The sequence below is a fragment of the Schistosoma haematobium genome, chromosome 4 (assembly GCF_000699445.3).
Source record: "Schistosoma haematobium chromosome 4, whole genome shotgun sequence".
Lineage (NCBI taxonomy): Eukaryota > Metazoa > Platyhelminthes > Trematoda > Strigeidida > Schistosomatidae > Schistosoma > Schistosoma haematobium.
The window spans coordinates 6,006,475-6,030,844 of NC_067199.1; the positions used below are offsets into that span (position 1 = coordinate 6,006,475).

The following is a 24,370-nucleotide window of genomic DNA, read 5'->3' on the forward strand; positions in this document are numbered from 1 at the left end:
GTCGTCCATAAATTATAATCTCACCAATTTCTGTATTGAACTCTATCGTTCTGTAACACTTTCAAAGAATATAACTAATTTTTTTTCTGGTATTACACATATCCTAGACAACATAAATGTACTTAAACTGATGTCTTTTACAACAACAACAACACCAACAAATCAACAACAGTTTTCTCGATTGTACACCACTTCAGTATTCATTCTTTATACTTAAATGTCAAATTAGGAAGAAGAAAAAAAAGAAGAACAACTGACTGTCATAATTTTGTTTGTTTGTTTTAAAATGTCAAATAATTTAAAAATGTCAACATTTTTTATATTGAATGGACAGTAGCTTGAAATTTTTGTATATAGTTATATATATGTAAGTAGTTATATACTACTGAAATCGAAAATATATTGAATAGAATTTTATAGAACTAAAAATAGAAATACAAAAAAAAGATTTTAGTTTCCAATAGCTACAAAATAAAAACTAAAAAAACAACAAAAAAAACAAAAAATCGAAAAAGCAAAAAATAAAAAAACAATCGAAAAAAGCAAAAAAAATAGTGTAGTTTTTCGTGACAATCCAGTAATGATGACATTGAACATATTGAAAATGTATACAAATGTATATTTATTGTAAATGAAGGAATGACCATGACATAAAATAAAGTTTATTTTATATCATTAAAAGTGAAGTTAATCAAATTATGGAATATCACCTAGTTACTACTAGAAATATTATTGATAAAAGATTATTTTATAGTGAAAAAATATTCAGTTTTATTTGTTTGTTTGTTTTGAAATGTATGACATTTGAAATAATAGTTTTTTTTTAAAAAAAAAGAAGTGAATTGTCTATATGTTAAAACAACAACAAAAAGGAGTTAGTCAAAGGGTTGACAACACAAATCACAATTCGTACTTTAGATTAATATAAAAAATATATATATTATTCAACGGTTTAATAGGTTGAAATACACCTAATTTCAGAAAGGGATTTGGGGATATTATAGTGATTTTAGTAGTTGAAATTATGAGTCAACTGACGTTAGACCATTATGGAAAACCTAAAAGCACTGAATGGCCAACTCATCCTGCTGTGTGACTCCTCGGTAGTGCGTATTCACGATCTAGAGGTCTACGGGTTGGTGGTTCGCGCGCGAGGCCGACGTCCCTGGGTCCGAGTCTTGCCAAGCAAAGTCATGGATGCGCATTAGTGAGGAGTCCCATACTAGGATGAAACAGGCATTCAGTGCTTTCAAGTTTTTCATGATGGTCTAACATCAATCGGTTCATGATTTCAATCAAAAAATTAATAATCTCTACAACCCTATATTGAAAATCATTTAGAAAGGGAGAAGCGCATCCTAAATATTTTGGCATTTATGCTCAGTCCTACCAGAAGACTCTGCATTTTATCAGTGTCTTTACCAAACAAAACTTTATCATCTGCGTATTCTAACTCCATAAGTTAAACATGGTTAAACATGGAAAAATCATTCAGCATATGTGTATAAATTTCATATACCATTGTCATAAACTTATATATAAATCAATGAAGAAAACATTTGTGTGGATATTATATTAATTTCAATGGTTGAGATCATGATTCAATTGAAGTTAGATCACCATGGAAAATCCAAAAGCACTGGACGTCCACTTTGTCATATAGTAAGACTCCTTAGCAGTGCTCATCCACGATCTCGCATCGCGAGATTCGAACCCTGAACCTATTGATCTCGCACGAGAACACTTGATCATTAGACCACTGAGCCGGTCGGCATCCAACGGTGTTAATATCTAACTTCAACTAATCTACGAAATTCAGTGACACACCCATCATTGTATTCAGCGAGTTAATATCTCACAACAGACCCGGTTGAATTCCACTGGTCATTGCTTCTCAGTGCTTTCAGGTTTTTCATGCTGGTCTAACATAAATTGACTCATGATCGCAACCGTTAAAAATAAACCGAATTGTGAGGATTGTATTGTATCAAAGAATGTTTATTTTAGTGTGTTTATTGAAAATCAGTTTGTTAGTTTAAATTCATTTGGTATTGTTTTATTTGAATCTTCCCATTAATGTTTAGGACTGTAATTGATCGTTTTTTTATTGGTATATGTGCATTCTGTGTGTATTGCTTCAATAGTGCTTCGATTCACAAGTATTATAAGCAAAGACGAATAATGACTAGTAGTGGCTATCAGGACTCAGAAGCTAAATGGATAACCCGAATATCAACTCTGAGATGCAGTTACATCCATCTAATGTGTCCCAAATAGGACGAAACGATCCTCCTGGATTCCATTGGTGGTCACTATCCATCTTTGCTTATAAAGTCTGTGAGTTTGGTTGTAAATATGAGATTTACGAAGTTGGATTTGTGTATTCAATAAATTTTCGATAAATAACCTATTTTTTTACCAACAAATATTAACTGATGAGTTGTGTGTTATTACTAGGAAGTACTGGATAGTTATTTAGTTTTGGATTCATACTTGATGACTTATATATCACAATGAACAAGCTATTCTAGACTTCTAAGTCAAATTGAGAAAATTGTATCGTGAATAGGAACGAATTTAAGTATATGAATGATAAGTAATGTATGGGTAAAATCTCAATGTTTTCACTATGAACTAAATTCTCGACTTCATAAAGTTTCAATTTGAATGTAACGTCTATTAGATTAATTACTCATATGTAATGTGAAATTATGAGATTCGCTATCAGAATAAGTATGGGTCAGATTGTGTGAGAGAAATAACAGTACAATTACAAATTCGATCATATATTCGAGTATACAAAGTCGCATGACAGACCTTATCCATATGAAGAAGTAATACAAGCATTATTACTGGAATTGTATGTATAACTTGGTCATGAATTACTGTAGTTCAAAAGAATACAAGACGCATTTTGTCTTTTTGAAATATTTATCTATCAATTCAACTGCTTCTGTGGAGCAAGTTATATTGAGAGATATTCGAGAAATTTGTACATTCAGGCTCGTAAGCACCTCTCAGTGTGGTTAACTAAAGATGTAGTCAAAACGCTTAACAACTCCATTTTAACCCATTTAATTAACATACAGCCAATATGGAGCAATCTTTCACAAAATTATTTATCTTTCTACTTGATCTCAATTCATCGGACAGGATGATCTAAACAGACAACCCGAACTTTGTTATAATAAAACTGTGTTTATTGACGGAAGATGTACTTTCCAAAATAGATTATAATGTTTTCCCCTTGATATTTATATTACTTATTGAATTGTGAAAATCAATATAAAGAGAGCAAGAACAAAGATTGGTGCAGAATAATACATGAATTCATTTGATTTCGTTAGGTTCTCATCAGCTGCTTACAACCTAAAATATTTGAAATTCAACATGATTATAGATATTGACATACTTATACAACAGAGGGCGATGAAGGATGAATATATGTAACATAATGTGGTAAAGATTTCGTTAGAGTTAATGAGGTCATAAAATTTTGTTTCGAATATACAGAGTTTGGGAGGGAAGGTTCCAGAACATTGAAATAGTGATTAGAACTCATGGAATTAAAACACATTAGATTATTATGCAATGGAATAACTGAAAATAGATTAATGGTAATAAAGAGAGATATGAATTGAAATTGGTCAATTATGGATGATGTAGTTTTAAAAATTCAGAAAGATTTAGAATAATGAATGACGTAATAAATAAATAAATAAAAGGGGGGGGTAATGTTATGGTGTGTGCTACTTATATTGATATAAGTAGTATATGACGCGAGTTAAAACGTAATGTCTGACAGCAGAAGATGAGGGGAAGATCAAAAAAAGAAGAGCGAAAATACAATGGAATTTGTAAGAAAGCGCATGAACAATGGAATGGGAAACAATGGATTGGTGTTTGCAAAAGAAACAGTCCAGTTTGATGTGATGCATTGATATTTTACAAATTAACGATTGATTTTATGGTATTCAGATTTTATTGATTTAGTCTGTCATTTTCGTGCTAAATGCATTCGATTGTCCTCACCCGTGTTCTTGTTCACTACAATGTTACAAGGGCAAAGAAAGATTTATTACTGTTTCTTTTTGTATACAAAGATCTGGTTTTAAACGTTTGATTGCTATCGGTTCGGCAAATTTCAAAAGGTTTGAATTTGATTGTTTGTTGATCACCTTGAAGGACTTCAGTATATCAACTTCGTGTCCTGTGTCAAGGAGATGTCTTGCGATAGATAGATAGATAGATATCATTATTACGTAATTCAATATTACTTAAAATTAATTTTAGTAACTAAACCGAATTTTTCTAATATTTTATTTCAGTCTTAAAAAAATGTTTATCCATTAAGTAATCTGAATACCACACACACTCACACACACAAGGAGAGAGAGAGGGAGAGGAAGAGAGAGGTTATTTCAAATAATCCACTGTCAACTATATATAATGCAACTATCAATTTGGATTGATTTTTATCAATATATTTATATATTATTTATCCTAACCATTCTATTTACAATTCATCATTCAAATCAATTAATGTATAATATTAATGCTCAAACTACACGTATTATACGTATTAAAGAGAATACCCCAATTGGTACTGTAATTATACCAAATATAATTGATTTTTTATATGGACCAAATTATTCACCAATGGAATATTATGAACAAAAAAATAATAAAAAAAAAGAAAAATATTGATTATTTATTAGCTATTGGTAATTCAGTAATGCAAGGTGCTAATTGGTTTGCTATAGATAATTTCAAATATAGTTTATATATAAAAATATCACCAGATCGTGATTTATTATGTCCAAATAATCAAAAATTACCAGAAACAGCTGTATCTATTGCAAATGGTGGAATTGAATTTCCAGAATATAATTTAAATCTTGGATCCAATTATAATTTACAAATTAATAGTAATCATAATAATAATAATAATATGAATATGAATAATAATATTGATAATAATGATTGTATCATAAAATTATCAATTATACATGGTTCATCAGCAAATCCATCATTTGATTTTATTACAATCATTTTAGAAGATATAAATGATCATGCACCAAGTTTTAAAGAGATTCAAACGAATTTAGATAGTAAAACAAATGAATTTGTCATTAGTGTACCAGAAACACCAACTTTATTGGATAAAAAAGATGATATATCAAGTATGAAGCATAGAACTGAGCAGAAACCAGTAAGAATTCTATTACCAACAGCTATAGATCCAGATCAAGGTGTAAATAGTATTAAAGGTTATAGATTAGAAGGTGAAGATGCTTTTCATTTTCGACTTGAAGTAGGTCCTTTAATAAATAATGATTTAAATTATCGAATTCATAAAGAATTTCAACATGTTGGATTATTTCAAGATCATAAATCGAATCGATTATGGTTAGTACCAGTTAGAAATAGTGGTGGAACAACAGAAGCTATAAATAATGGTGAATTAGATAAAGAACAACGAAGTGAATATCATTTTATTTTAGTTGCTTATGATGGTGGTTCACCATCAAGAATAGGTAAACTTCCTATTCGATTAATGATTGAAGATATTAATGATCATTCACCAGAATTTAATCAAGAATTTTATACCGGAAAAATATCAGAAAATGATCCTGGTGGTCATATGATATTTGAATTTTCTGCAAGAGATAGAGATAATACAAAAGAGAATGGTATCATAAAATTTCGTATCCCTGGTCAAATGGATCATAATACAAATCAAAATGAAATTACTGGTCAAAGAGATAGAATTAGTTTAACCGATAGTCAATTAATTGCTGCAGAATTATTTTCTATAGAATATCCTTATGAGAAATCAAATGATTTAATAAATATACAAGAAAATTTCTATAATAGTACTGTTTATGGTCGACTTATTATTAAACGTCAATCCAAAGAAAAAATTCAACAAGCAACATCGAAAGCTATTTCAATCGCTCGACATAATCAAATGATAATCGGATCAAAATTAGGATCTAATTTTCCATTAAATCATCAATTAAACAATAACAATAATAATGACTTACTATCTAATAATGATCAATTACATTTTTTTATAGAAGCATATGATAATGGTATAACTCCATTAGTAACTAAAGTACCAGTAATTATTCATATTATTGATGTAAATGATCATCCACCAGAAATATTTATATCATATCTTAAACCTACACAATCTACAATGAATCAATTAAATGTATATAATACAGATAGACGACATATATGGGGTAAAATAACTGAAAATTTAGAAAGATCAATCATAGCACAAATCACTGTGATTGATCAAGATTCAACATTAACACAATCCGATATTATATGTAAAACAAATGATAGTCGATTTTTATTAGAAGAAATCAATAATCATTTAGATCGATTTAATGATTTTTCATTATATTGGCCTAGTAACAATTTATATAATTCTAATAATAATAATAATATTGATTTAAAATCTCATTTCATTGAATGGAATAATCATAATAAACCATTAACAAAAATATATAAATTAATGTCAATCTCTTCATTAGATAGAGAATTTAGTGATATACAACCATCATTTATAAAATTTTCAATTATTTGTATTGATAATCAACATAATGAATTACCAGGTGGTTCATTAACATCACAAGCGGATATATTACTTGAAATAGAAGATATAAATGATAATTCACCTATATTTGATCATAATGAATATACATTTCATTTACCAGAAAATTATCCAAAAATAAAATTAGAACATAGTATTCATCCATCTGAAATTGAACGTTATCCTATTGGGATAGTACATGCAACTGATAAAGATGGAGGAATTCATGGAAGTGTTAATTATAAATTAGTTTCTAATCCAAGTGGTTCAATACAGATAGATAAATTTAGTGGAATGCTTTATGCTATTCAACCATTTGATCGTGAAACTATAAATGAATTAGTATTTCAGGTATATGCAATAGATTGTACATTATCAAATGGAACTAATGATCGACAATGTGATGAGTCTTTAAGATTAACAGGAACTGCTAATGTTCGTATAATTATTGACGATTTGAATGATTCTCCTCCGATTTTTCAAGAAGCCAATTATCACTTTGAAGTTGAAGAGGGATTAGATCTTGTTAAAGTTGGACAAGTATGGGCTGTTGATGCTGATCAAGAAGAAGCTGCACGTATTTCCTATCGTCTAGCAGTTGGAATTAATAATCGAATTAAAGAACCAACAAATGATGGAAATTTTGCAGAACAAGTTACAAAGTCCTCCAACAATCAGAATCTTTACGATGAAGCACTTGAGATTACCACTCATTTCCAAATTGATCCAAGAAGTGGGATTATTCACCTAAAGGGAAGGCTAGATCGTGAAAGACGTGCACACTATGAATTTGTGGTTCTAGCGTTGGATAACCCTAGGTCCATACCGACTAAAATAGCTGGATACCAAAGACAAACAACAAATGAAGTCATTCAATTCACAGCAACGGCAACAGTTCTAATAACTGTGTTAGACCACAATGATAATCCACCTACAATACTCAGTCCATTGAATCATGTAGAATTTATGCTAAGCCCAGATCAGCTAATCGCCGGAAATACGATATTTACAATACGTGCGACCGATCCAGATTTAGGTGAAAATGGTACGATTGAATACAAATTACTTCAAGTGGAAGATGACCTAGGTTCATGGAATTTCGCAGAATCTGTTCAAAGGAATAGTCAAGTAAATCATAGAAATACTACAGATACGAATTCACAAATGAACCAAGAAAGTAAATCTTCGAATGTTGACTATCCGTTTGCTGTAGATCGAACTGCAGGCATTTGTTATCTTCGCGAGAATCTACCACCGTTAAATGTTGATGGTCCTAGAGCTTATATGCTACGTATATTAGCCTATGATTTAGGAAAACCGGATAGTTTAAACACAACTCTAGTTATTCGTGTGGCTCGTCAAGTAGGATCAAATGGAGATATCTCAAATGGAATATTATACTCAAATAGAATTAATGCTAAAGAATATCGACAGACTGGGAGAACAGAAACACAACAATATTTATTCCCATCAAACGAGCATGATTCTGAATCCGATGTTAAAGTTGGAACATGGACATCAGCAGGGCATGCAAAAATATCCGATAAAACAATGGTCGTTATTTTATCAACTGTATTTGTTTTACTATTGCTTACAACAATTGTTCTCCTACTACTTGTACGCTATAGACGTCTATTAATACGAAATATTCCATTAGAACAAAGTTTAGCATGTGATGGTCCTGATTCAAAAGCAAATGAAGGTTTTGCTGTGGGTAAGCTCAATTAATTTATTAAATTTATCGTAACTAATATGTAGCAACTTTGTCAGTGTTGGTGGCATAAAAAAATCACGTTCCATTAATTTTGTCAGTATAGTGTTGTGGAGATAGTTAAGTTTCATCGTCATATATATATATATATATATATATATATATATATATATATATATATATATATATTGATCTCCTAAGCTCATAATAGTTAAATAACTAAGGGATATATTTGTCAGACCTAGACCCAAAACACATTACAGTATAGTTGATTGATCACTTAGTGGCAACCACTGTCATGTTTGATCAGTCTTAGTGGTTGAATATAGTTTTCAGGAAGCTACGGACCTATGTTAGTTGAAAACAATTATATTAAGCTAAGTCAAGCATAAGACAATTATTTTACTCACCATGAACATGTGAGGCATTGTGATCACAGTTACAACTGATTATATGTACCATTTTTCACTTATATCCAAATCAGTCAGGAAAACAGGCATTACTTTTACTCTCCAATTGTACACAGGACTAATTCTTATGTTAGGTGTCTGCCAAGTAAATAATTCAATAAGGACATTAGGTGGGTGATGCCAGTTTATTTATCTGACTCTAATAGGTTTTTCAAAAATGTTGCTTTTTAATATTAGTTCGCCCAACAAACACACAAACATTGACCATAAGACCATATTGTATACAAGACTTTTCTTTAAAATAATCCCAACTTGCAGTAATACACTTGTCTTACAATCGTTTGCATTGTTATGAACAACACGGAAAGCCCCCTTGAGGTGAGGCCTATCAGCTGCATCGTCGTTTTCAAAATAAAATGTATTGGTGAAGGAATATAAACAAACTGTGTTTTTTCAAACTCATTTCCAAAGCAGTTACCTGAAAATGAATCAGCAAATGATAATCATAGGATGATTCACATGTTCTATCTTTTGGTGAGCACTGAAGGTTAACAGTTACCTTGAAATTACATAATTTTCAATGTTTTCATGGCCTTTAATTAAACACTTGATTTATTCTAAAAGGAGTTATTTTCATGAACGGTTTTCAGTGCTTCATAGATTTCGTTTGTTTATTTGTTTTCGTAATTATCAACACTAGTACATTACTTCGTGTATTTATTGAACTGACGATGTGCAAATAAATCATGATTTACGTTATAGAAAACTGTTGACAAATTCATTATTACGCTTCATTGGAAATCATAATCAGGGTAATATACATTTCTTAATTGCCTAAAATAATTAGAATATAGGGGTATATGGAGATTATCCAATTACCATAGTATGATAGCAGCTGAACCACAATAGAAAACTATGAAGCATTGAGCAGCTGTTTCGTCCTCGTACGAAACTCCACAAAAATGCCCATTCACAACTGAAGCGGGACATGAACCTGGGGTCATCAGTCTGGCTCACAAACACTTAACCTTTAGACTACTAAGCTGGCATCTAACGGTGTATATGTCTCGATTCTTAGTATCGTGTGAATCGATCTTCCATTGTCTATGATAGGTAACTATCTCATACTTGAGATGGTGGAGAAGATTTGTATCTCAGGTGGATGCTTTTGGTGGAGTTTTGTTCTCTGAGCTGGATGGTTTGGTCGTGGAGCTTTCATCTTTCTTCTGAACGATATCATCAGCACAAACTTCACTTCTATCTGAAAGCTCCACGACCAAACCATCCAGCTCAGAAAACAAAACTCCACCACTATCTCATACTTGATATAGTTGAACTCCATTTGTCACGGCTTCTGACAGTCTTAAATGCTTCTTAATTTTCAATGTTGATCTATCTAATATGAATTCATGATTTAAACTACCTTCAAAATAAATTTTGAAATATTCTAGTTTAAATGTGTGAATTTACTAAATAATCAAATATTAGAAATGATCATAGTGACTACACGGTGCACTTAAAGTGTGCAAAAGGAACAATAAAATCACCTTAATAAAAAAAGTATTTGGTGGCTCGGGATCTGACTCCAAGTAGATCATATTAATGATTGCTGTTGAAATATATATGTCGCCTATCCTCGTATATAATTATCGACTTAAATCGCGTTAGTCAATAAAGGAATTATATAAGTCAAATACGAGGATGAATTTCGAATACGTATATTTCATACAATCTTTGATCCAGAAAAAATATCGGAGAAGTGAATGGAATAGAGCGAAGCGAAACGACGCGCAGCGGAGATGCCGGGTAAGCCAACTACAATTTTAACCAGGCGTTAATCAATACTTAAAGTCACACAAAAATAAGCTACAGACATGTGATGAGTAATGGGATGCGAAATATACACACACCTACGCGCTCATATAAAAACAGTCAAGATTGATAATTAACAAGATCAAAATGTGACTCAAGTAAAATGGATAGATTGGCCTGTCCGAAAGCTACAATAAGGCATATAGGCTAAACATAATAACCGACACTACAACTACTTGAATTTCATGTTCTTAACACAAAGTATCAGGTAAGAAAAGAAACCACAATATATTTGCCATTATTATGTAAGAAAAAAACGAACAAATCACAAACCTTTATGATGAATTGAACGAAGAAAAAAGGGAAAAAACTGAAATAAAATGAAACAACTGAAATAGCCTGTAAAATGTAAGTGAATTTAAAAGGCAAACAAACGATACAGAAAAGAAAGGAAAGACGAGGAAAACTAAAAGAAGCGATTTTTTCTTAGGGTGATTGTCCAATCGGGAAGCTACATGTCGAAATTCTGGAATGTTCTTCCAAAAGATGATTGAATAGAATGACTTCGGTTCTTTCAGAGATTCTTGGAGCTTTCTTGAGTTCACCGGGATCTGTCCCTACATTTACCCTACATAGAATTATAATTTGACCATTAATAAGTATTACGTAGAGCTATCAGGGATTACAAACAGGCTGATAGTTATTTCTTTGTCATCTGAAATTTTCCATTAGTTTGGAATTACCAGAAACATTTCCCAATTTAATGGATTGTAGAAATTGTACGCTGTAACTCTGTATATTAAGCAGTAGAATATTAATAAAATCTGATAGTTGAATTATTACTTAAGTTAGTATCATATAAACTATTTCTTAGTTATTAATCTCTCTTGGCTCTAGTGAATAATAATCATTCGGTAGAAGCTTGAATGGGCCGTCTCTTGAAGCTCAGACATGAAACCAAGGTCATTTAAATTAAGACTATATGACAGATTTAATGGACATAAGTACATAAACCAGATTCGAGCAGAAATGCTAATGTAAGCAACCGAATACAGAGGCGAATTAAAAGTCGAAGAAAGAATCAAATGAAGATTTGAATCAGTTAATAAGATTCAAGCACATATTTATGAGAAAGCGAATGATTCATCAAGCTATTTAGGAAACTAATATTTAAACAGAAAAAAGGGATATATGCGTAGGTTGTCACGTGTGATCAAGCCTACATGTTCATACTGAACATGATAATAATAAAAGGTATAGAATTGTTACTGTTCGAACAATACTGTCTGTTAAATAAGTTAATTGACTGGCTTGACAAAATTAAATGTGAACAAACTTAAGTGTAAGAGAAGTGAAATAAGGTTAATGTTTGACACTAAAATGAAACGAGTGAATGCTGTTTTCTATATTTTGCACTTTCAAACAACAACTGTACGTTTACCCATTCAACAGAACATTTGAAATTTTACCTGCTACCTCATAATATATCTTAATAGTTGAATTCATGATTCAGTGAGGCTATAATTTATGGATGACCTTTGAGCGACGCTGAAGTGAACTTAAGAGTGGATACCTACAGATTAGGATTAAATGAGAGTTATGAAGCAGTTAGAATTCTCATTTACAGTTGATGGTCAGGGTTAAAAATTAGATTTAAGGTCTTCGTCAAGAACTGACATCAGCTATAATGCAAAAACACTATTTAGCCAAATGTATGGATGAATTTCGAGCCAAAATTCGTGACTCGTTGTCTTATATCTAGTTGGTTCGTCTATAAATTATAGTCTCGCCCATGATTCAATCTAAGCTAAACCACCATGGGAAACCTAAAAGCACTGGACGGCTATTTCATCCTAGTAGGGGACTCCTCAGTAGTACACACCCACAATCCCGCACATTGGACACGAAACCGGGACTTTCAGTCTCATGAGCGAACGCTAAACCTCCAGACCACTCAACCGGCTGGTATCCAACGGTGTTAATGTATAACTTTAATCGATCCATGATCTTGCTCAACCCTTCATTCACTGTCTGAGGTGAATAACCGTGTCACACTCTACTCGGATTTTATTCCACTGGTCACAGATTCTCACTAGAACTCCAGGAAATCCATCTTGAAACAAGTCACTAGTGAGCACGTGATGATTTTTATCACAATGAGGGTTTGTGGAGATTACAGTAAACCCCCATTCTAATAATAATGTTACATTGATGATATGAACCTTATTACAGATAACATGCGTACGATAACAAAATGTTATATACTATTTTAAGGAGTTTAAATAAACTCAAAAACTAACCTCCTGATAACATAAATATAATAATTAACTCCTTTTTCGGTTGATGTTGTTTATAGGTCTCTTTAAATGAACAATATGTGAATGTCAAAACCGGTTTCATCACTAACTTGTATTCCATATCTTTCGACCCTAAGAAATAGTAATAAATTATTTATCGACCATTATTATATTTCCGAGCTGGATGTGTTCCCCTCATTTACACGTTTTCGTTTAGCGAATCAACACTCATAAATCAAATTATGGTTAGTGTATATTATAAAAATGTGAGATAGCTCACTTTTACTCATTCTAAGGTTAGCATCAACTTAACAAGAAAGATGTAGACAGTTAAAATTTAAAATCTTAATAGAATAACTCGATTACTAGTGTGATTAATATTTGTAACAAACCTACTTCACTTTTCCGGTCCCCACTACTCAATGTAAACAACACACTATCAATGATCAAATCAATATACCAGTAACCAAATTTTATGTAAAAATCAATTAAAGCAACAATAGTTATATCCACTTTTAACTTCAGTTGATTATTTAGTGGCTCGAGATTTCATTCCCAATTAGACGACTGAAATGACTAGGTTATGAACATAAATCTTCTACTTCATCTCATATATTACACTTAGACGGTGTTAATAAAATGATAAATATGGATTAGGTTGGTTGAGCTTATTTCATACACTTGTTTACTTGGACAGATATTAAGGTGAAGAGCGGGAAAGCGGAGCGGAGAAGGCAAATGTACCTAGCCCATTTGACAAAACATGACTAATTATTGTAGTCAGATAGAAAGTAAGCTAAAGAGATGTAATGAATGATGTAATTGCTACACACATACACGCTCTCGCAAAAAACAGTCAAGGTTATAAGAGATTGATTGACAAGGCCAAACCATGTGGATAATAGCTCAAGAAGAATAAATTAACTAGTCTGTCTAAAAGTTAGAATAACTCGTGTAGGCATGACATTGTTATGTTAACTTATCACTTAGTTCAGATAACTTTAACAAAGATAAGAAAAGTAGTTACGTAAGAATCAAGAAATGAAGGTTGAGAAGTTATAAAGTTCAAAGGCAACAGAAACAAAATTACAAAAAAAACAAGTGGAAGAAGTAAGAAAAATAGTTCTTTGAAGGAAATCTTATACCGATGGCCAGGGCAGCGAAAGTGGTTGTACAAATCTCTTTTGAATGCAAAGATTAGGTTTGTGAACATGAATTGCGATGGCTTCCACAATGTGCAAAAGGCGCACTCGTAAACCATGTGGTAAATTTGATGGGATATTATAGATAACCTTGAAAGCTTTATTCAATTCAACTTGATGACCTGTGTCAATCAAGTGAGAGAGAATAGAACTTTTAATCACTTTTACTTGTCCTTTGCTTAACCATGACGGATGATGTTCTGTAATACGATGACGAACTTGACGAATTGTACGCCCTATATAACTAGCTCCACAGGAGCAGTCGAACCGATAGATACACATGGATTTGGCGAATTCAGGCAGTCTGTCTTTATTGGCCGTCCTTATTTTTGGGTGGTTGTAGAAGATGGCATTTAATCTGTTTTTTGTACAGCTCTTCTTAGTTTCTGAGTCACAATTTCCTCAGTGGTGTCATTTATCAATTGTAATTTTATGAACAGTACCTTCCTAGGGACGGTGGGTATCTTTATCCTTGTTTTCTTCTCCATTTATATGACTAGACGATAAATCCATTTTTAGAACTAATATTATTGTTACGATGTTAATAGTTGTTATGGTGCTTTATTAGAAACATTTCTAAAATGATAAAACTTATAAATCTGATCAAATAATGGGAAAGATCCAATTAAAAGCATCATTTTCATTATTGATTCATGAAAACCATGCACATTATATTTAATCATTGTTAAATAACTAATCTCATTGACAATTATCATCTTTGTATTCAGAAAAATGTAATTTTCCTCCTCCTCTCCCCCCTTCTCATCCATATTTAATTACTTGAAATAGGATCTATGGGAAATATAGGTTAGATTTTAAGGGAAAATCCAGTACATTCAAATACATATAATTACCAATACTGTTTACAAAATATCATAATTGACAGCAAACAATTTTACAATTTGTATACAGATCATTATTTTCATTCCCACAATAATAAATTAGTTGGGAATTGTTTCTTTGTATAAACAAGATATATATATTCAAATTGATCTATGTATAGTGTGTTCTTTATGTCTTATAATAATTACAATAAAATACCAAACGTAGTTGTTGTTGGGTTGTTTGTTTGTTTGTGGAAAACTGATGGATAACAACTTGATCCCTTGAAAAATTGTAACAAATCAAGAACACCTAAGTTTGAAGAATAAAATGAGATTAGTCTATTTTTTTAGGCTTCTTATCAGTTATAGATAGCCTCAAATTAATGTCATACAATAGGACGAAATGGCCGTCCAGTTCTTCCAGGTTTTCCATAGTGGTCTAGCTTCAATCGACTCATAATCTCAACTATTAAATTACTATAATGTCCACAAAAAACCCCTTTCTGATATTCAGTCGTTAGTGAGTCAACTACAACGTAGGACCAGGCACATATGTGAATCGGTCCAAATTGCCATACCTCATTAACACAACAAGATGGACACCGGATTCATAAAAGTAGTTAATTCAGAAGTGGTAATATGTAAAAGAAAAATTGTATATAAGGAATATAGTGCAGGAAGAAAGAATTAGTTCGTAGAAAGAAAGATATGAAGCAATTTTAATGTCATAGTTTACTGGAAGACAGAGAGTGTATACAGCTACGACATTGTGATCGATTCTGAACCATGTCACCAAGAGTCCTCAACCATTGGTTACGATAGTCACGCGGACCCCAACCAAGTAGTCCGCATCTACCAACATGGCTAAGACTAGAAGTTAGTGACTTCAAGCACTGATGTCACGTTTTGGTTTGGCCGCCCCTAACTTTCTTCCAACCATCTTCAACACCAGTTAGCATTGCACGTGGTAATCGGTGTTCGTGCATACGTAACACGTGGCTCAACCATCTCAGTCGACGAAGATTCACAATTTCATCAACTGATTTACCATCATTCCCTAATACCCTGCGTCTAACCTCACTATTACTTACCCGATGATCCCAGCAGATACGGGCAATACTTCTAAGGCATCTGTGGTCAAATACTAGTAGCTTATGAATATCTTCTACTCTGGTATTAATGTAGTATAATTTTAAAAAGCAAAGGTTTGTCATAATTTTATGAATAAAGTTAAGATGGATGTTCAAAATAGAACCAAAAAATCGTAATAAGAAGAACAAGACATATAATATTTGACTAAACACAATTAAGACTGACGTGTATTTGCATGTTAGAAATATTCTATAATGCAGAGTAGAATAGGTTAAGTTATAGTTATTAAAAATTATAATGAAGAGACATTAGAATTACTTAATCCTAGCGAAAATAATAAATCATTTCATAACTACCCTACATGATCAAAACTCAAAACATATCGATAGGATTGTGTAAGAGGTGAAAATGAAGTACAAATGAAATTGGTTGTTATTTAGTGGTTTTTGGGTTTTTACACTTCACTATTTATCACATGCCTGGAAATTGCAAAAGTGAAGGTTTTACTCATTTTTAAACATAGATCTTCCAGAAAGTGTTCAGAAGATCTAACAGGAAAATACCTCCTAATCTTAATCCTAATTATTAACACAAATACGTCATGAATTCATAAATTCAAGTGAGTGACAACAGAAGGTGACGCTTAGCATACAGTCATTCCCAAGAATGCGAAGTGTGAATCGTCACTGAACAAATTCCAACCTTAATTTATCCTTTGTACAAGCACTACCAAGAATAAAAGTACGGTATTCTAAGAGTGTTTGGGCATATACTTTTTATTATTTAAAATAAATGAACCATTGTAATGATGGTTACGAAGTATGTAACTCAAAAGTCCTTGAGAATTGTGAGTTTGTTTGGGAACCTGTTCTGAGAAGGAGAAATTATAGAAATACTTAAATCAGAAGTTCATCATTGTAGAAAACTTAGATAACACCTTACTAATTATAGTGAAGTTTAAGTTAAGAAGAGGACCATAAAACTAAATCCGTTCATAATTCATCCCGAATACCTATCTTTTTCCCCTGTTAACAGGTAAACCATTGAGTCCAACTCAAAATAATTTGAATGGTTTCAACGGATTCTTCACTGAGGTAAGTTTGTAACTTGCAATTTTCGTATATTGTCAACAATGTTTTCTTTTCGAAAAATTAATAGTTCATCTATGTTCTCATTTTTTAATTAAAAAGATTCAAGTCCATGAATTTCATATAACTAATGAGGTCATTTGAAAATACTATTCAATAATACACTGCCCCGGTAATAATGACAATGATAGTAATACAAGTGATTCCACATCAGTTGGATAATTTTGTTTGAATTATGGAATGCTTAGGATAAAGTCAGTTAATATAAAACAAGAGACAGTCTCAATTAATCACTTTCATATAATTTGAAGCAATTATATTAGTTTATAAACAGAAAAGTTTGGTGGTTAGATGGATAGTGGCTAGCAGTGGAAATAAGGACACGCGTTTTATCCTAACTTGAGACTCGTCAGCTGAATGTGTTCAAATAGGATGAAACATTCATCTAGGATTCCGATGCTAGCCATCATCCATTTCTGTCTGGAACGCTTGGGATGTATTGACAATATCGAGACAGTCCTCATGGGATACGCACATGTCAAAAAGATACTGATCAATTGCAGTCCTAAACATCAATGGGAAGATTCCGATAATCAATACAAATGAATTACATCAGTTAGTCAGAATAAGATCTAAAAAATGACTAAGCTGTGCCGAATGTTGACAACAGTGAAATTACTTACTTACGCCTGTTACAATAGTGAAATAATGTAAACTATTTAACTTTGTATCACTTCCGTTGACTAATCACGTTAGTAAAACGTAGAAATAGTCACATATGAGTTGAATTTTAGATATATATGTATTTCAGAAACTTGGATGAGAGGACAAAATGAATGAGTGAATATGAAAAGGGAATATATGTAGACAGAAGGAGCTGTAAAAGCTTAATTATTAATAGGTAACTTATTCTTTAAACAACGTGAATAGTATGGGAATTATAAATAACTAATTAGACTGTAAATGTTAAGAACACACTCGGTGAGCACAACTAAAATATCTTCGAAGTTAGTAGTGAATAATCAATAGGAGAACATGTATGGAAACAGGCAAAGAATAGTGTAGATAAACAGTTATAGACATCCATTCATATAACATAAATAATAAATAACTTCAATCGGTTCATGATCTCAATCAAAAACTTAATGATCTCCGCAACTCCTATACTGGTAATTAACATGTACTCACTAGTGACTAGCTTCGTGAGGGAATTCTGGGAGTTCTAGTGAGAAGCCGTGACCAGTGGAGCTAATCCGTGTCGGGTGGAGATATAGGTATCTACCACAGTACAATGGAGGATGGTCGCGCAATTTCATGGACTGTTTGATGTTAGACACTAACACTATTGAATACCGGCTTAGTGGTTCTGTAGGTTAAGCGCTCTCACGTGAGACTGAAGGCCCTGAGTTCAAATCCCGAGAGCTGGATCGTGTATGCGCGCTACTGAGGAGTCTCATACTAGGAAGAAACGGCCGTCCTATGCTTCCAGGTTTCCAATGGTGGACTTACATCAATCGGTTAATGATCTCAATCAAAAACTTAATAATCTCCACAACCCCTATACTAATAAATTTATAATCAGACATGAAACACTTAGAAATGGGTCACACCATAATATGTACTAGTCTGTCATATTAATTCATGATCCAATTGAAAATTTAACTAGATATTTAACATTCAAGTTTAATATCAGATGGGTTTTGTGGAGATTGTAGTAATTTCAATGGTTAAGATCATAAGTCAGTTTTCCATGGTGGTCTAGCTTCAACTGACTCATGATCTTAACCATTGAAATTCAAGTTTAAATAAATCCTTATAAAATAAGCTACCATGGTTCCATTGAGTGATTCAATATGCACTTCGTAGTAATTACTATAGTGACTAAACCACATTAATCAATATTAAATATGATCACTTCAGCAGAACCATAAATCTTACTGAGCTGTATAGCTATCAATAGTCAAAAATTGATCTACGACAGTAAATTGTTATTATTTGTTAATAATACTATTTCAGCCAATATAAAGAAGTACAACTAGAAAATGTTTGAACAAACGAATAATGCTTACATTCTGATCATTCAGATTATGCCCCATTATGAATTTGTACATGAAGTACTGCTGGTTAACACCCTCAAATGTTTCTGTCTAACCATACTACTTTCTTTTATAAATAAATGATCAATTAACAATTGAAACAGGTACAAACACTGACTTATAAGAATGATTCATTTTAGACTATAGAAATAAGACCATATTTCATCTGAAATACCAAAATATTCATATTTCAAGTGAATAAACATTATGGTTAAAAAAACTGATATTTCCTTCTTGTTTGTTAAATTAAAGGATTACAGTCACTAGAAATAAAATAGTTACAAATTAGTGTAAATTCTTATTTACTATTCATTAGATATAAGGGGTTAGTGTTTTTGTTTAGCAAGGTTATTTTCTATGGGATAGGGATGCTGACCTCACACCTAACCCTCCTCCTTTGTTTGGCCTTTGGATCGTCAGTAGCCCTAGAACAGCTATAGGTGGGGAATTACTACAACCATCATCAAAAAAGTACAAATATTTATAAACAGTTGTTTACACAAGTTACTCAATGTCCGTTGACTAGATACCATCAGCAACAACTTACTGTGAGAGAGAAAAAACCAACTTCAATTTGAAGAGGGAGTTAGGAAAAGACGATCGAGATGAATAGGACACACATTGAGGAAATCACTATACTGCATCACGAAACAAGCACTAACTTGTAATCCTGAAGGGAAACGAAAAAGAGGAGAACCAAAGAACCCACTGTGTCGAGAATTGGAAGCAGACATTAGAAGGATGAATCACAGCTGTAAACGACTGGAGAGGATTGCTTAGAACAGAGTTGGATGTAGGAGTCTTGTGGACTGCCAATGCTCCTCGAGGAGAGGTTACAGGCGTGAGTAAGTAAGTAAGTAAGATATAAGGAGTATTCTCATAGTAATCAAATTTCTTCACTGTGTGTCTAGGAAACACTGAATAAAGGGAAAGCTGATTAACTCTTTACATAACAATATATTTACAGTTATTGTATTCTATGAGTTTAATTTTCAATAATTATTAGATATAAACTAATACCTCCTACATTATTCTACTTCATAAATGAAGGTTGTTACAGCTCCTTGGGTTGGTGGTTCAACATCTCCAGTTGTTTACCCAACTCCATGTAACTATCCCACTATATACAATACAGGTGTTAACCGTTCAAGAGGTTTTATAGCAAATCCTAATGCTTGTTGGTCACCTACAACTACTTTATGTAAATCACCTATTTCTAATCATGAAAATCAACGAAAATGTATGCAAACACCAACTACAATGTATCATTCATCACCATCACATGGATTCAGAATATTACCAACATTTGGTGTTACCAGTAATTGTGTTGGTGTTGGAAATAATCGACAATTTGATTCCCCTGTTTCAAGTGTAAATCCATCATTCTCTGGACTACCTAATGGTTATATTCTTCAAAATTATAGTTTACGAGATGATGATGATGATGTTGATGATGATGATGAAGGTAATGGAATACTTCATGAAATAACACCAAATAATGAAATAAATAATAAAACTATTAAAACTAATGATGAAAGACAAAATCTGAAAAATCCTAAATCAGAACAAATCTTTTCAAAATCATTAGCTAATAATCTTCATTGTCAAAATAAATTACCTGAAACAGATATGATAAGATCATTTTCATCATTGAAACGAACAGCTATTAGTCTTGAAGAGATTAATGATTACAAAGATGAAACAAATTCTAAAAATTGTAAGTTTTATAAAAAAATTATTTTTTATTAATCAAATTATAAGTTAAGTATTTCTGTTGAATAGATTCAATTGAACTTCGAATATAATGATGATTAAAATTATTATTAGTCAGGGGAGTTCTACTCTGCCAGGGAAGTCCTACTCACTGCCTTCTCGTGGCAGGGGTGTTGTTTACGAAATTGAGAGGACGAAAAGCGAATGTACGGCGCTTCAACTGGGTGGGTGGACATGGAGAATCCACCTAGTGAAGTCGGAAAATCCTGATTCCAAATCAATGGTGCACATGAGCTCTAGTATCATGAAGGAAGCATTGGCGTATGAAACAATCATTGGTCACCGGCTACCATGGGACTGCATCTCCTTACGTTGCTCCACTGCTCTGTGGATTAGAACTTCTGGTCAAAAGCTCTGGGTGTGACCCCTATGAAAATCAGCTGCTTCGGTTCGGGTACCCAGAGAGTACCCCAGCCCCCACACAAATCGAATTATTTATGTGGCGTATATCTATTCGGTGCCTCCTTGCACCGATGTTTATGTGTTTAAATAAATAAATAAAACCTTTAATAGCAAACAATAAGTGTTACAATGACGTTTTATATTTAAAAATTTGAAACTTTGTATAATTTTAAATTTTTTTAAACTTTGTTCTTAATAAACTTGAACAAAGGAGAATGTGATTGTCTTATTGTTATAAAAAAATACAGTTCTTAAGGCCGCAATACTTTTGGGGGAGTTCCGTTCTCTTGGCTAAATTGTTTAGTCGTGGAAGTAACACTGTTGTCCTGAACAACATTATCAACACAAATTTCAAGGAGAAGTAGTGTTCGAGTTTTTCCACATATGACTCACAACCTGTCCTGTCCACATCGATCTTGTTTCATTATTGTTTACCTGTAATCTGTCATTGTCTACTTCTCTATTTTGATTATATCTCCATTTGATCTGATCATCGGTCCTACACTTGTCCATGAGTTTTCAGAATGGTTGATAAATTGCACCAACTTCTACGTGTTTGTTGATTGCTGATTGACCTGAATACCGAGCATCTAAAACATTCTCTGATGTTATTGGTATACACTCTATTCAAGATTTCAACATTTTCCCAGTCGAATGTGTGTCCATGGTTATCTACATAGAGTGATATGAGCGAAGGTGTGTCATGGAGTTTGACCACTAGTTGATGTTCGTATAAGCAAAGATAAGGGGGGGTGCCCAAATTTGTTCGATATAGTGTTTTTCGCAAATCCACCCGAGCTTCAAATCTTCACCACTCCAATGCTTCGTTTTACTTTCCTGTTTGTAAATTATCCTTTCAAATCCGAAAAAAAATATGTACATAGATTCTACTTGATGATGATACTTACTTACTTACGCCTCTTACTCCTCGTGAAGGAGCATAGGCCACTCACCAGCATTCTCCATCCAACCCTGTCCTGGGCAATCCTTCCCAGCTCCGTCCAGTTGTAATTCATCCTTTTCATATCTGCTTCTATTATCCGACGCAATGTGTTCCTTGGCCTTCCTCTTTTCCGCTTCCTTTCACGATTCCAAGTTAGGGCTTACCTCGTGATGCAGTTTGACGATTTGCGTAATGTATGTCCTATCCATTTCCATAGTCTTTTCCTAATTTCTTCTTCAGCTGGAAGTTGGTTTGTTCTCTCCCACAGAAGGCTATTGCTGATGGTATTTGGCCAATCGATGTTAAGTATCTCGCGTAGACAGCTATTTATAAATACTTGTACTTTCTTGATGGTGGTTGTTGTAGTTCTCCAAGTTTCAGCTCAATACAGTAGAACTGCCTTGACGTTCGTATTGAAGATTCTCACTTTGATATTGGTTGAAAGTTGTTTTGAGTTCCACATGTTCTTCAATCGTAGGAATGCTGTCCTTGCTTTGCCGATCCTCGCCTTTACGTCTGCATCTGAACCTCCTTGTTCATCGACGATGCTTCCTAGGTATGTGAAGGAGTCTACATCTTCCAGAGTTTCGCCATCAAGAGTGATTGGATTGCTGTTCTCCGCTTTCAATTTGAGGACTTTGATTTTCCCTTTGTGTATGCTGAGGCCAACTGATGCAGAGACTGCTGCTACACTGGCTGTCTTTATCTGAATCTGTTCACGTGTACGTGATAGGAGGGCTAGGTCATCTGCGAAGTCCAGATCGTCTAATTGGTTCTGAGCTGTCCATTGTATTCCGTGTTTTCCTTCAGATGTCGAGGTCTTCATAATCCAGTCGACCAACAGAAGAAAGAGGAAGGGAGAGAGTAAACAGCCTTGTCTGACTCCGGTCCCTACTTGGAATGCATCTGTCAGCTGTCCTCCATGCACTACTTTGCACTGTAGTCCGTCGTATGAGTTCCGGATAATATTGACAATCTTCTCAGAAACTCCGTATTGTCGAAGAAGTTTCCATAATGTCCTCCTATCTACACTGTCGAATGCTTTTTCATAATCAATAAAGTTGATGTATAGTGATGAGTTCCACTCAACTGATTGTTTGACGATGATCCGTACTGTTGCAATTTGGTCTGTGCACGACCGATCCTTACAGAATCCAGCTTGTTGATCTCAAAGTTGGGCGTCTACTGCATCCTTCATCCGGTTCAGCAACAATCTGTTGAAGACTTTCCCTGGTATTGACAGTAGTGTAATGCCTCTGTAGTTTTCACATTTGCTCAGATCTCCTTTTTTTGGAATCTTGACGAGGTGTCCTTCTTTCCAGTCCATCGGCACTTGTTCCTCCTCCCAAATATTTTTGAATAGAAGGTAAAGCATGCTTGTGGTTGCTTCGATTTCTGATTTCAGTGCTTCAGCTGGTATGTTGTCGGGTCCTTCTGCTTTCCCGTTCTTGATTTGTCTGACGGCCATTCTAATTTCTTCCGTCGTTGGTGGGTTGACATCTATAGGAAGATCTATGTGTGCTGCTTCGATGTCCGGTGGGTTCATTGGAGCCGGCCTATTCAGGAGTTCCTCGAAGTATTCTACCCATCTGTTTCGCTGTTGTTGAATTTCGGTGATTGGCTTGCCTTCTTTGTCTTTGACCGGCCTCTCTGGTTTACTGTATTTCCCTGATAGTTTCTTCGTTGTATCGTGAAGCTGTTTCATATTTCCTTCTCTTACAGCTTTTTCCGCCGTCGATGCTAGTTCTTCCACGTATTTCTTCTTGTCGGCTCTAATGCTCCTCTTCACTTGTTTGTTTGCTTCTATGTATTCAGCTTGTGCTTGGACTTTCTCTGTTCGTGTTCGGCTGTTGTTTATTGCTGCCTTCTCGTTCCTCCTTTCTTTGATCTTGTCCAGAGTTTCTATAGAGATCCACTCCTTATGATGGTGCTTCTTTAGACCCAGAACCTCGTGACACATTGAAGTTAATGCTTCCTTGATGCCTTTCCAGTTGTCCTCCATAGTAGTTTCTTCTTCTTTCAGTAGATCTTGTAAGGCTTGGAACCTGTTGTTGAGAGCTATCTTGAATTCATTGAGTTTGCCAGTATCTCGAAGGAAGGCTGTATTGAACCTTTG

General features: G+C 33.4%; 1 protein-coding gene across 1 annotated transcript in view; it reads left to right on the forward strand.

Moving 5' to 3' along the window:
• ORC2_1 (Origin recognition complex subunit 2) overlaps positions 1-24,370 on the forward strand; it is an 87,661-nt gene that overhangs the window by 39,657 nt on the left and 23,634 nt on the right. Inside the window, exons 2-4 of the mRNA XM_051208165.1 lie at positions 4,329-8,318; positions 16,988-17,046; positions 20,187-20,853. Coding sequence (XP_051066044.1) covers positions 4,640-8,318; positions 16,988-17,046; positions 20,187-20,853 — 4,405 coding nt within the window. The 5' untranslated portion in view covers positions 4,329-4,639. The remainder of the gene's footprint in view (positions 1-4,328; positions 8,319-16,987; positions 17,047-20,186; positions 20,854-24,370) is intronic.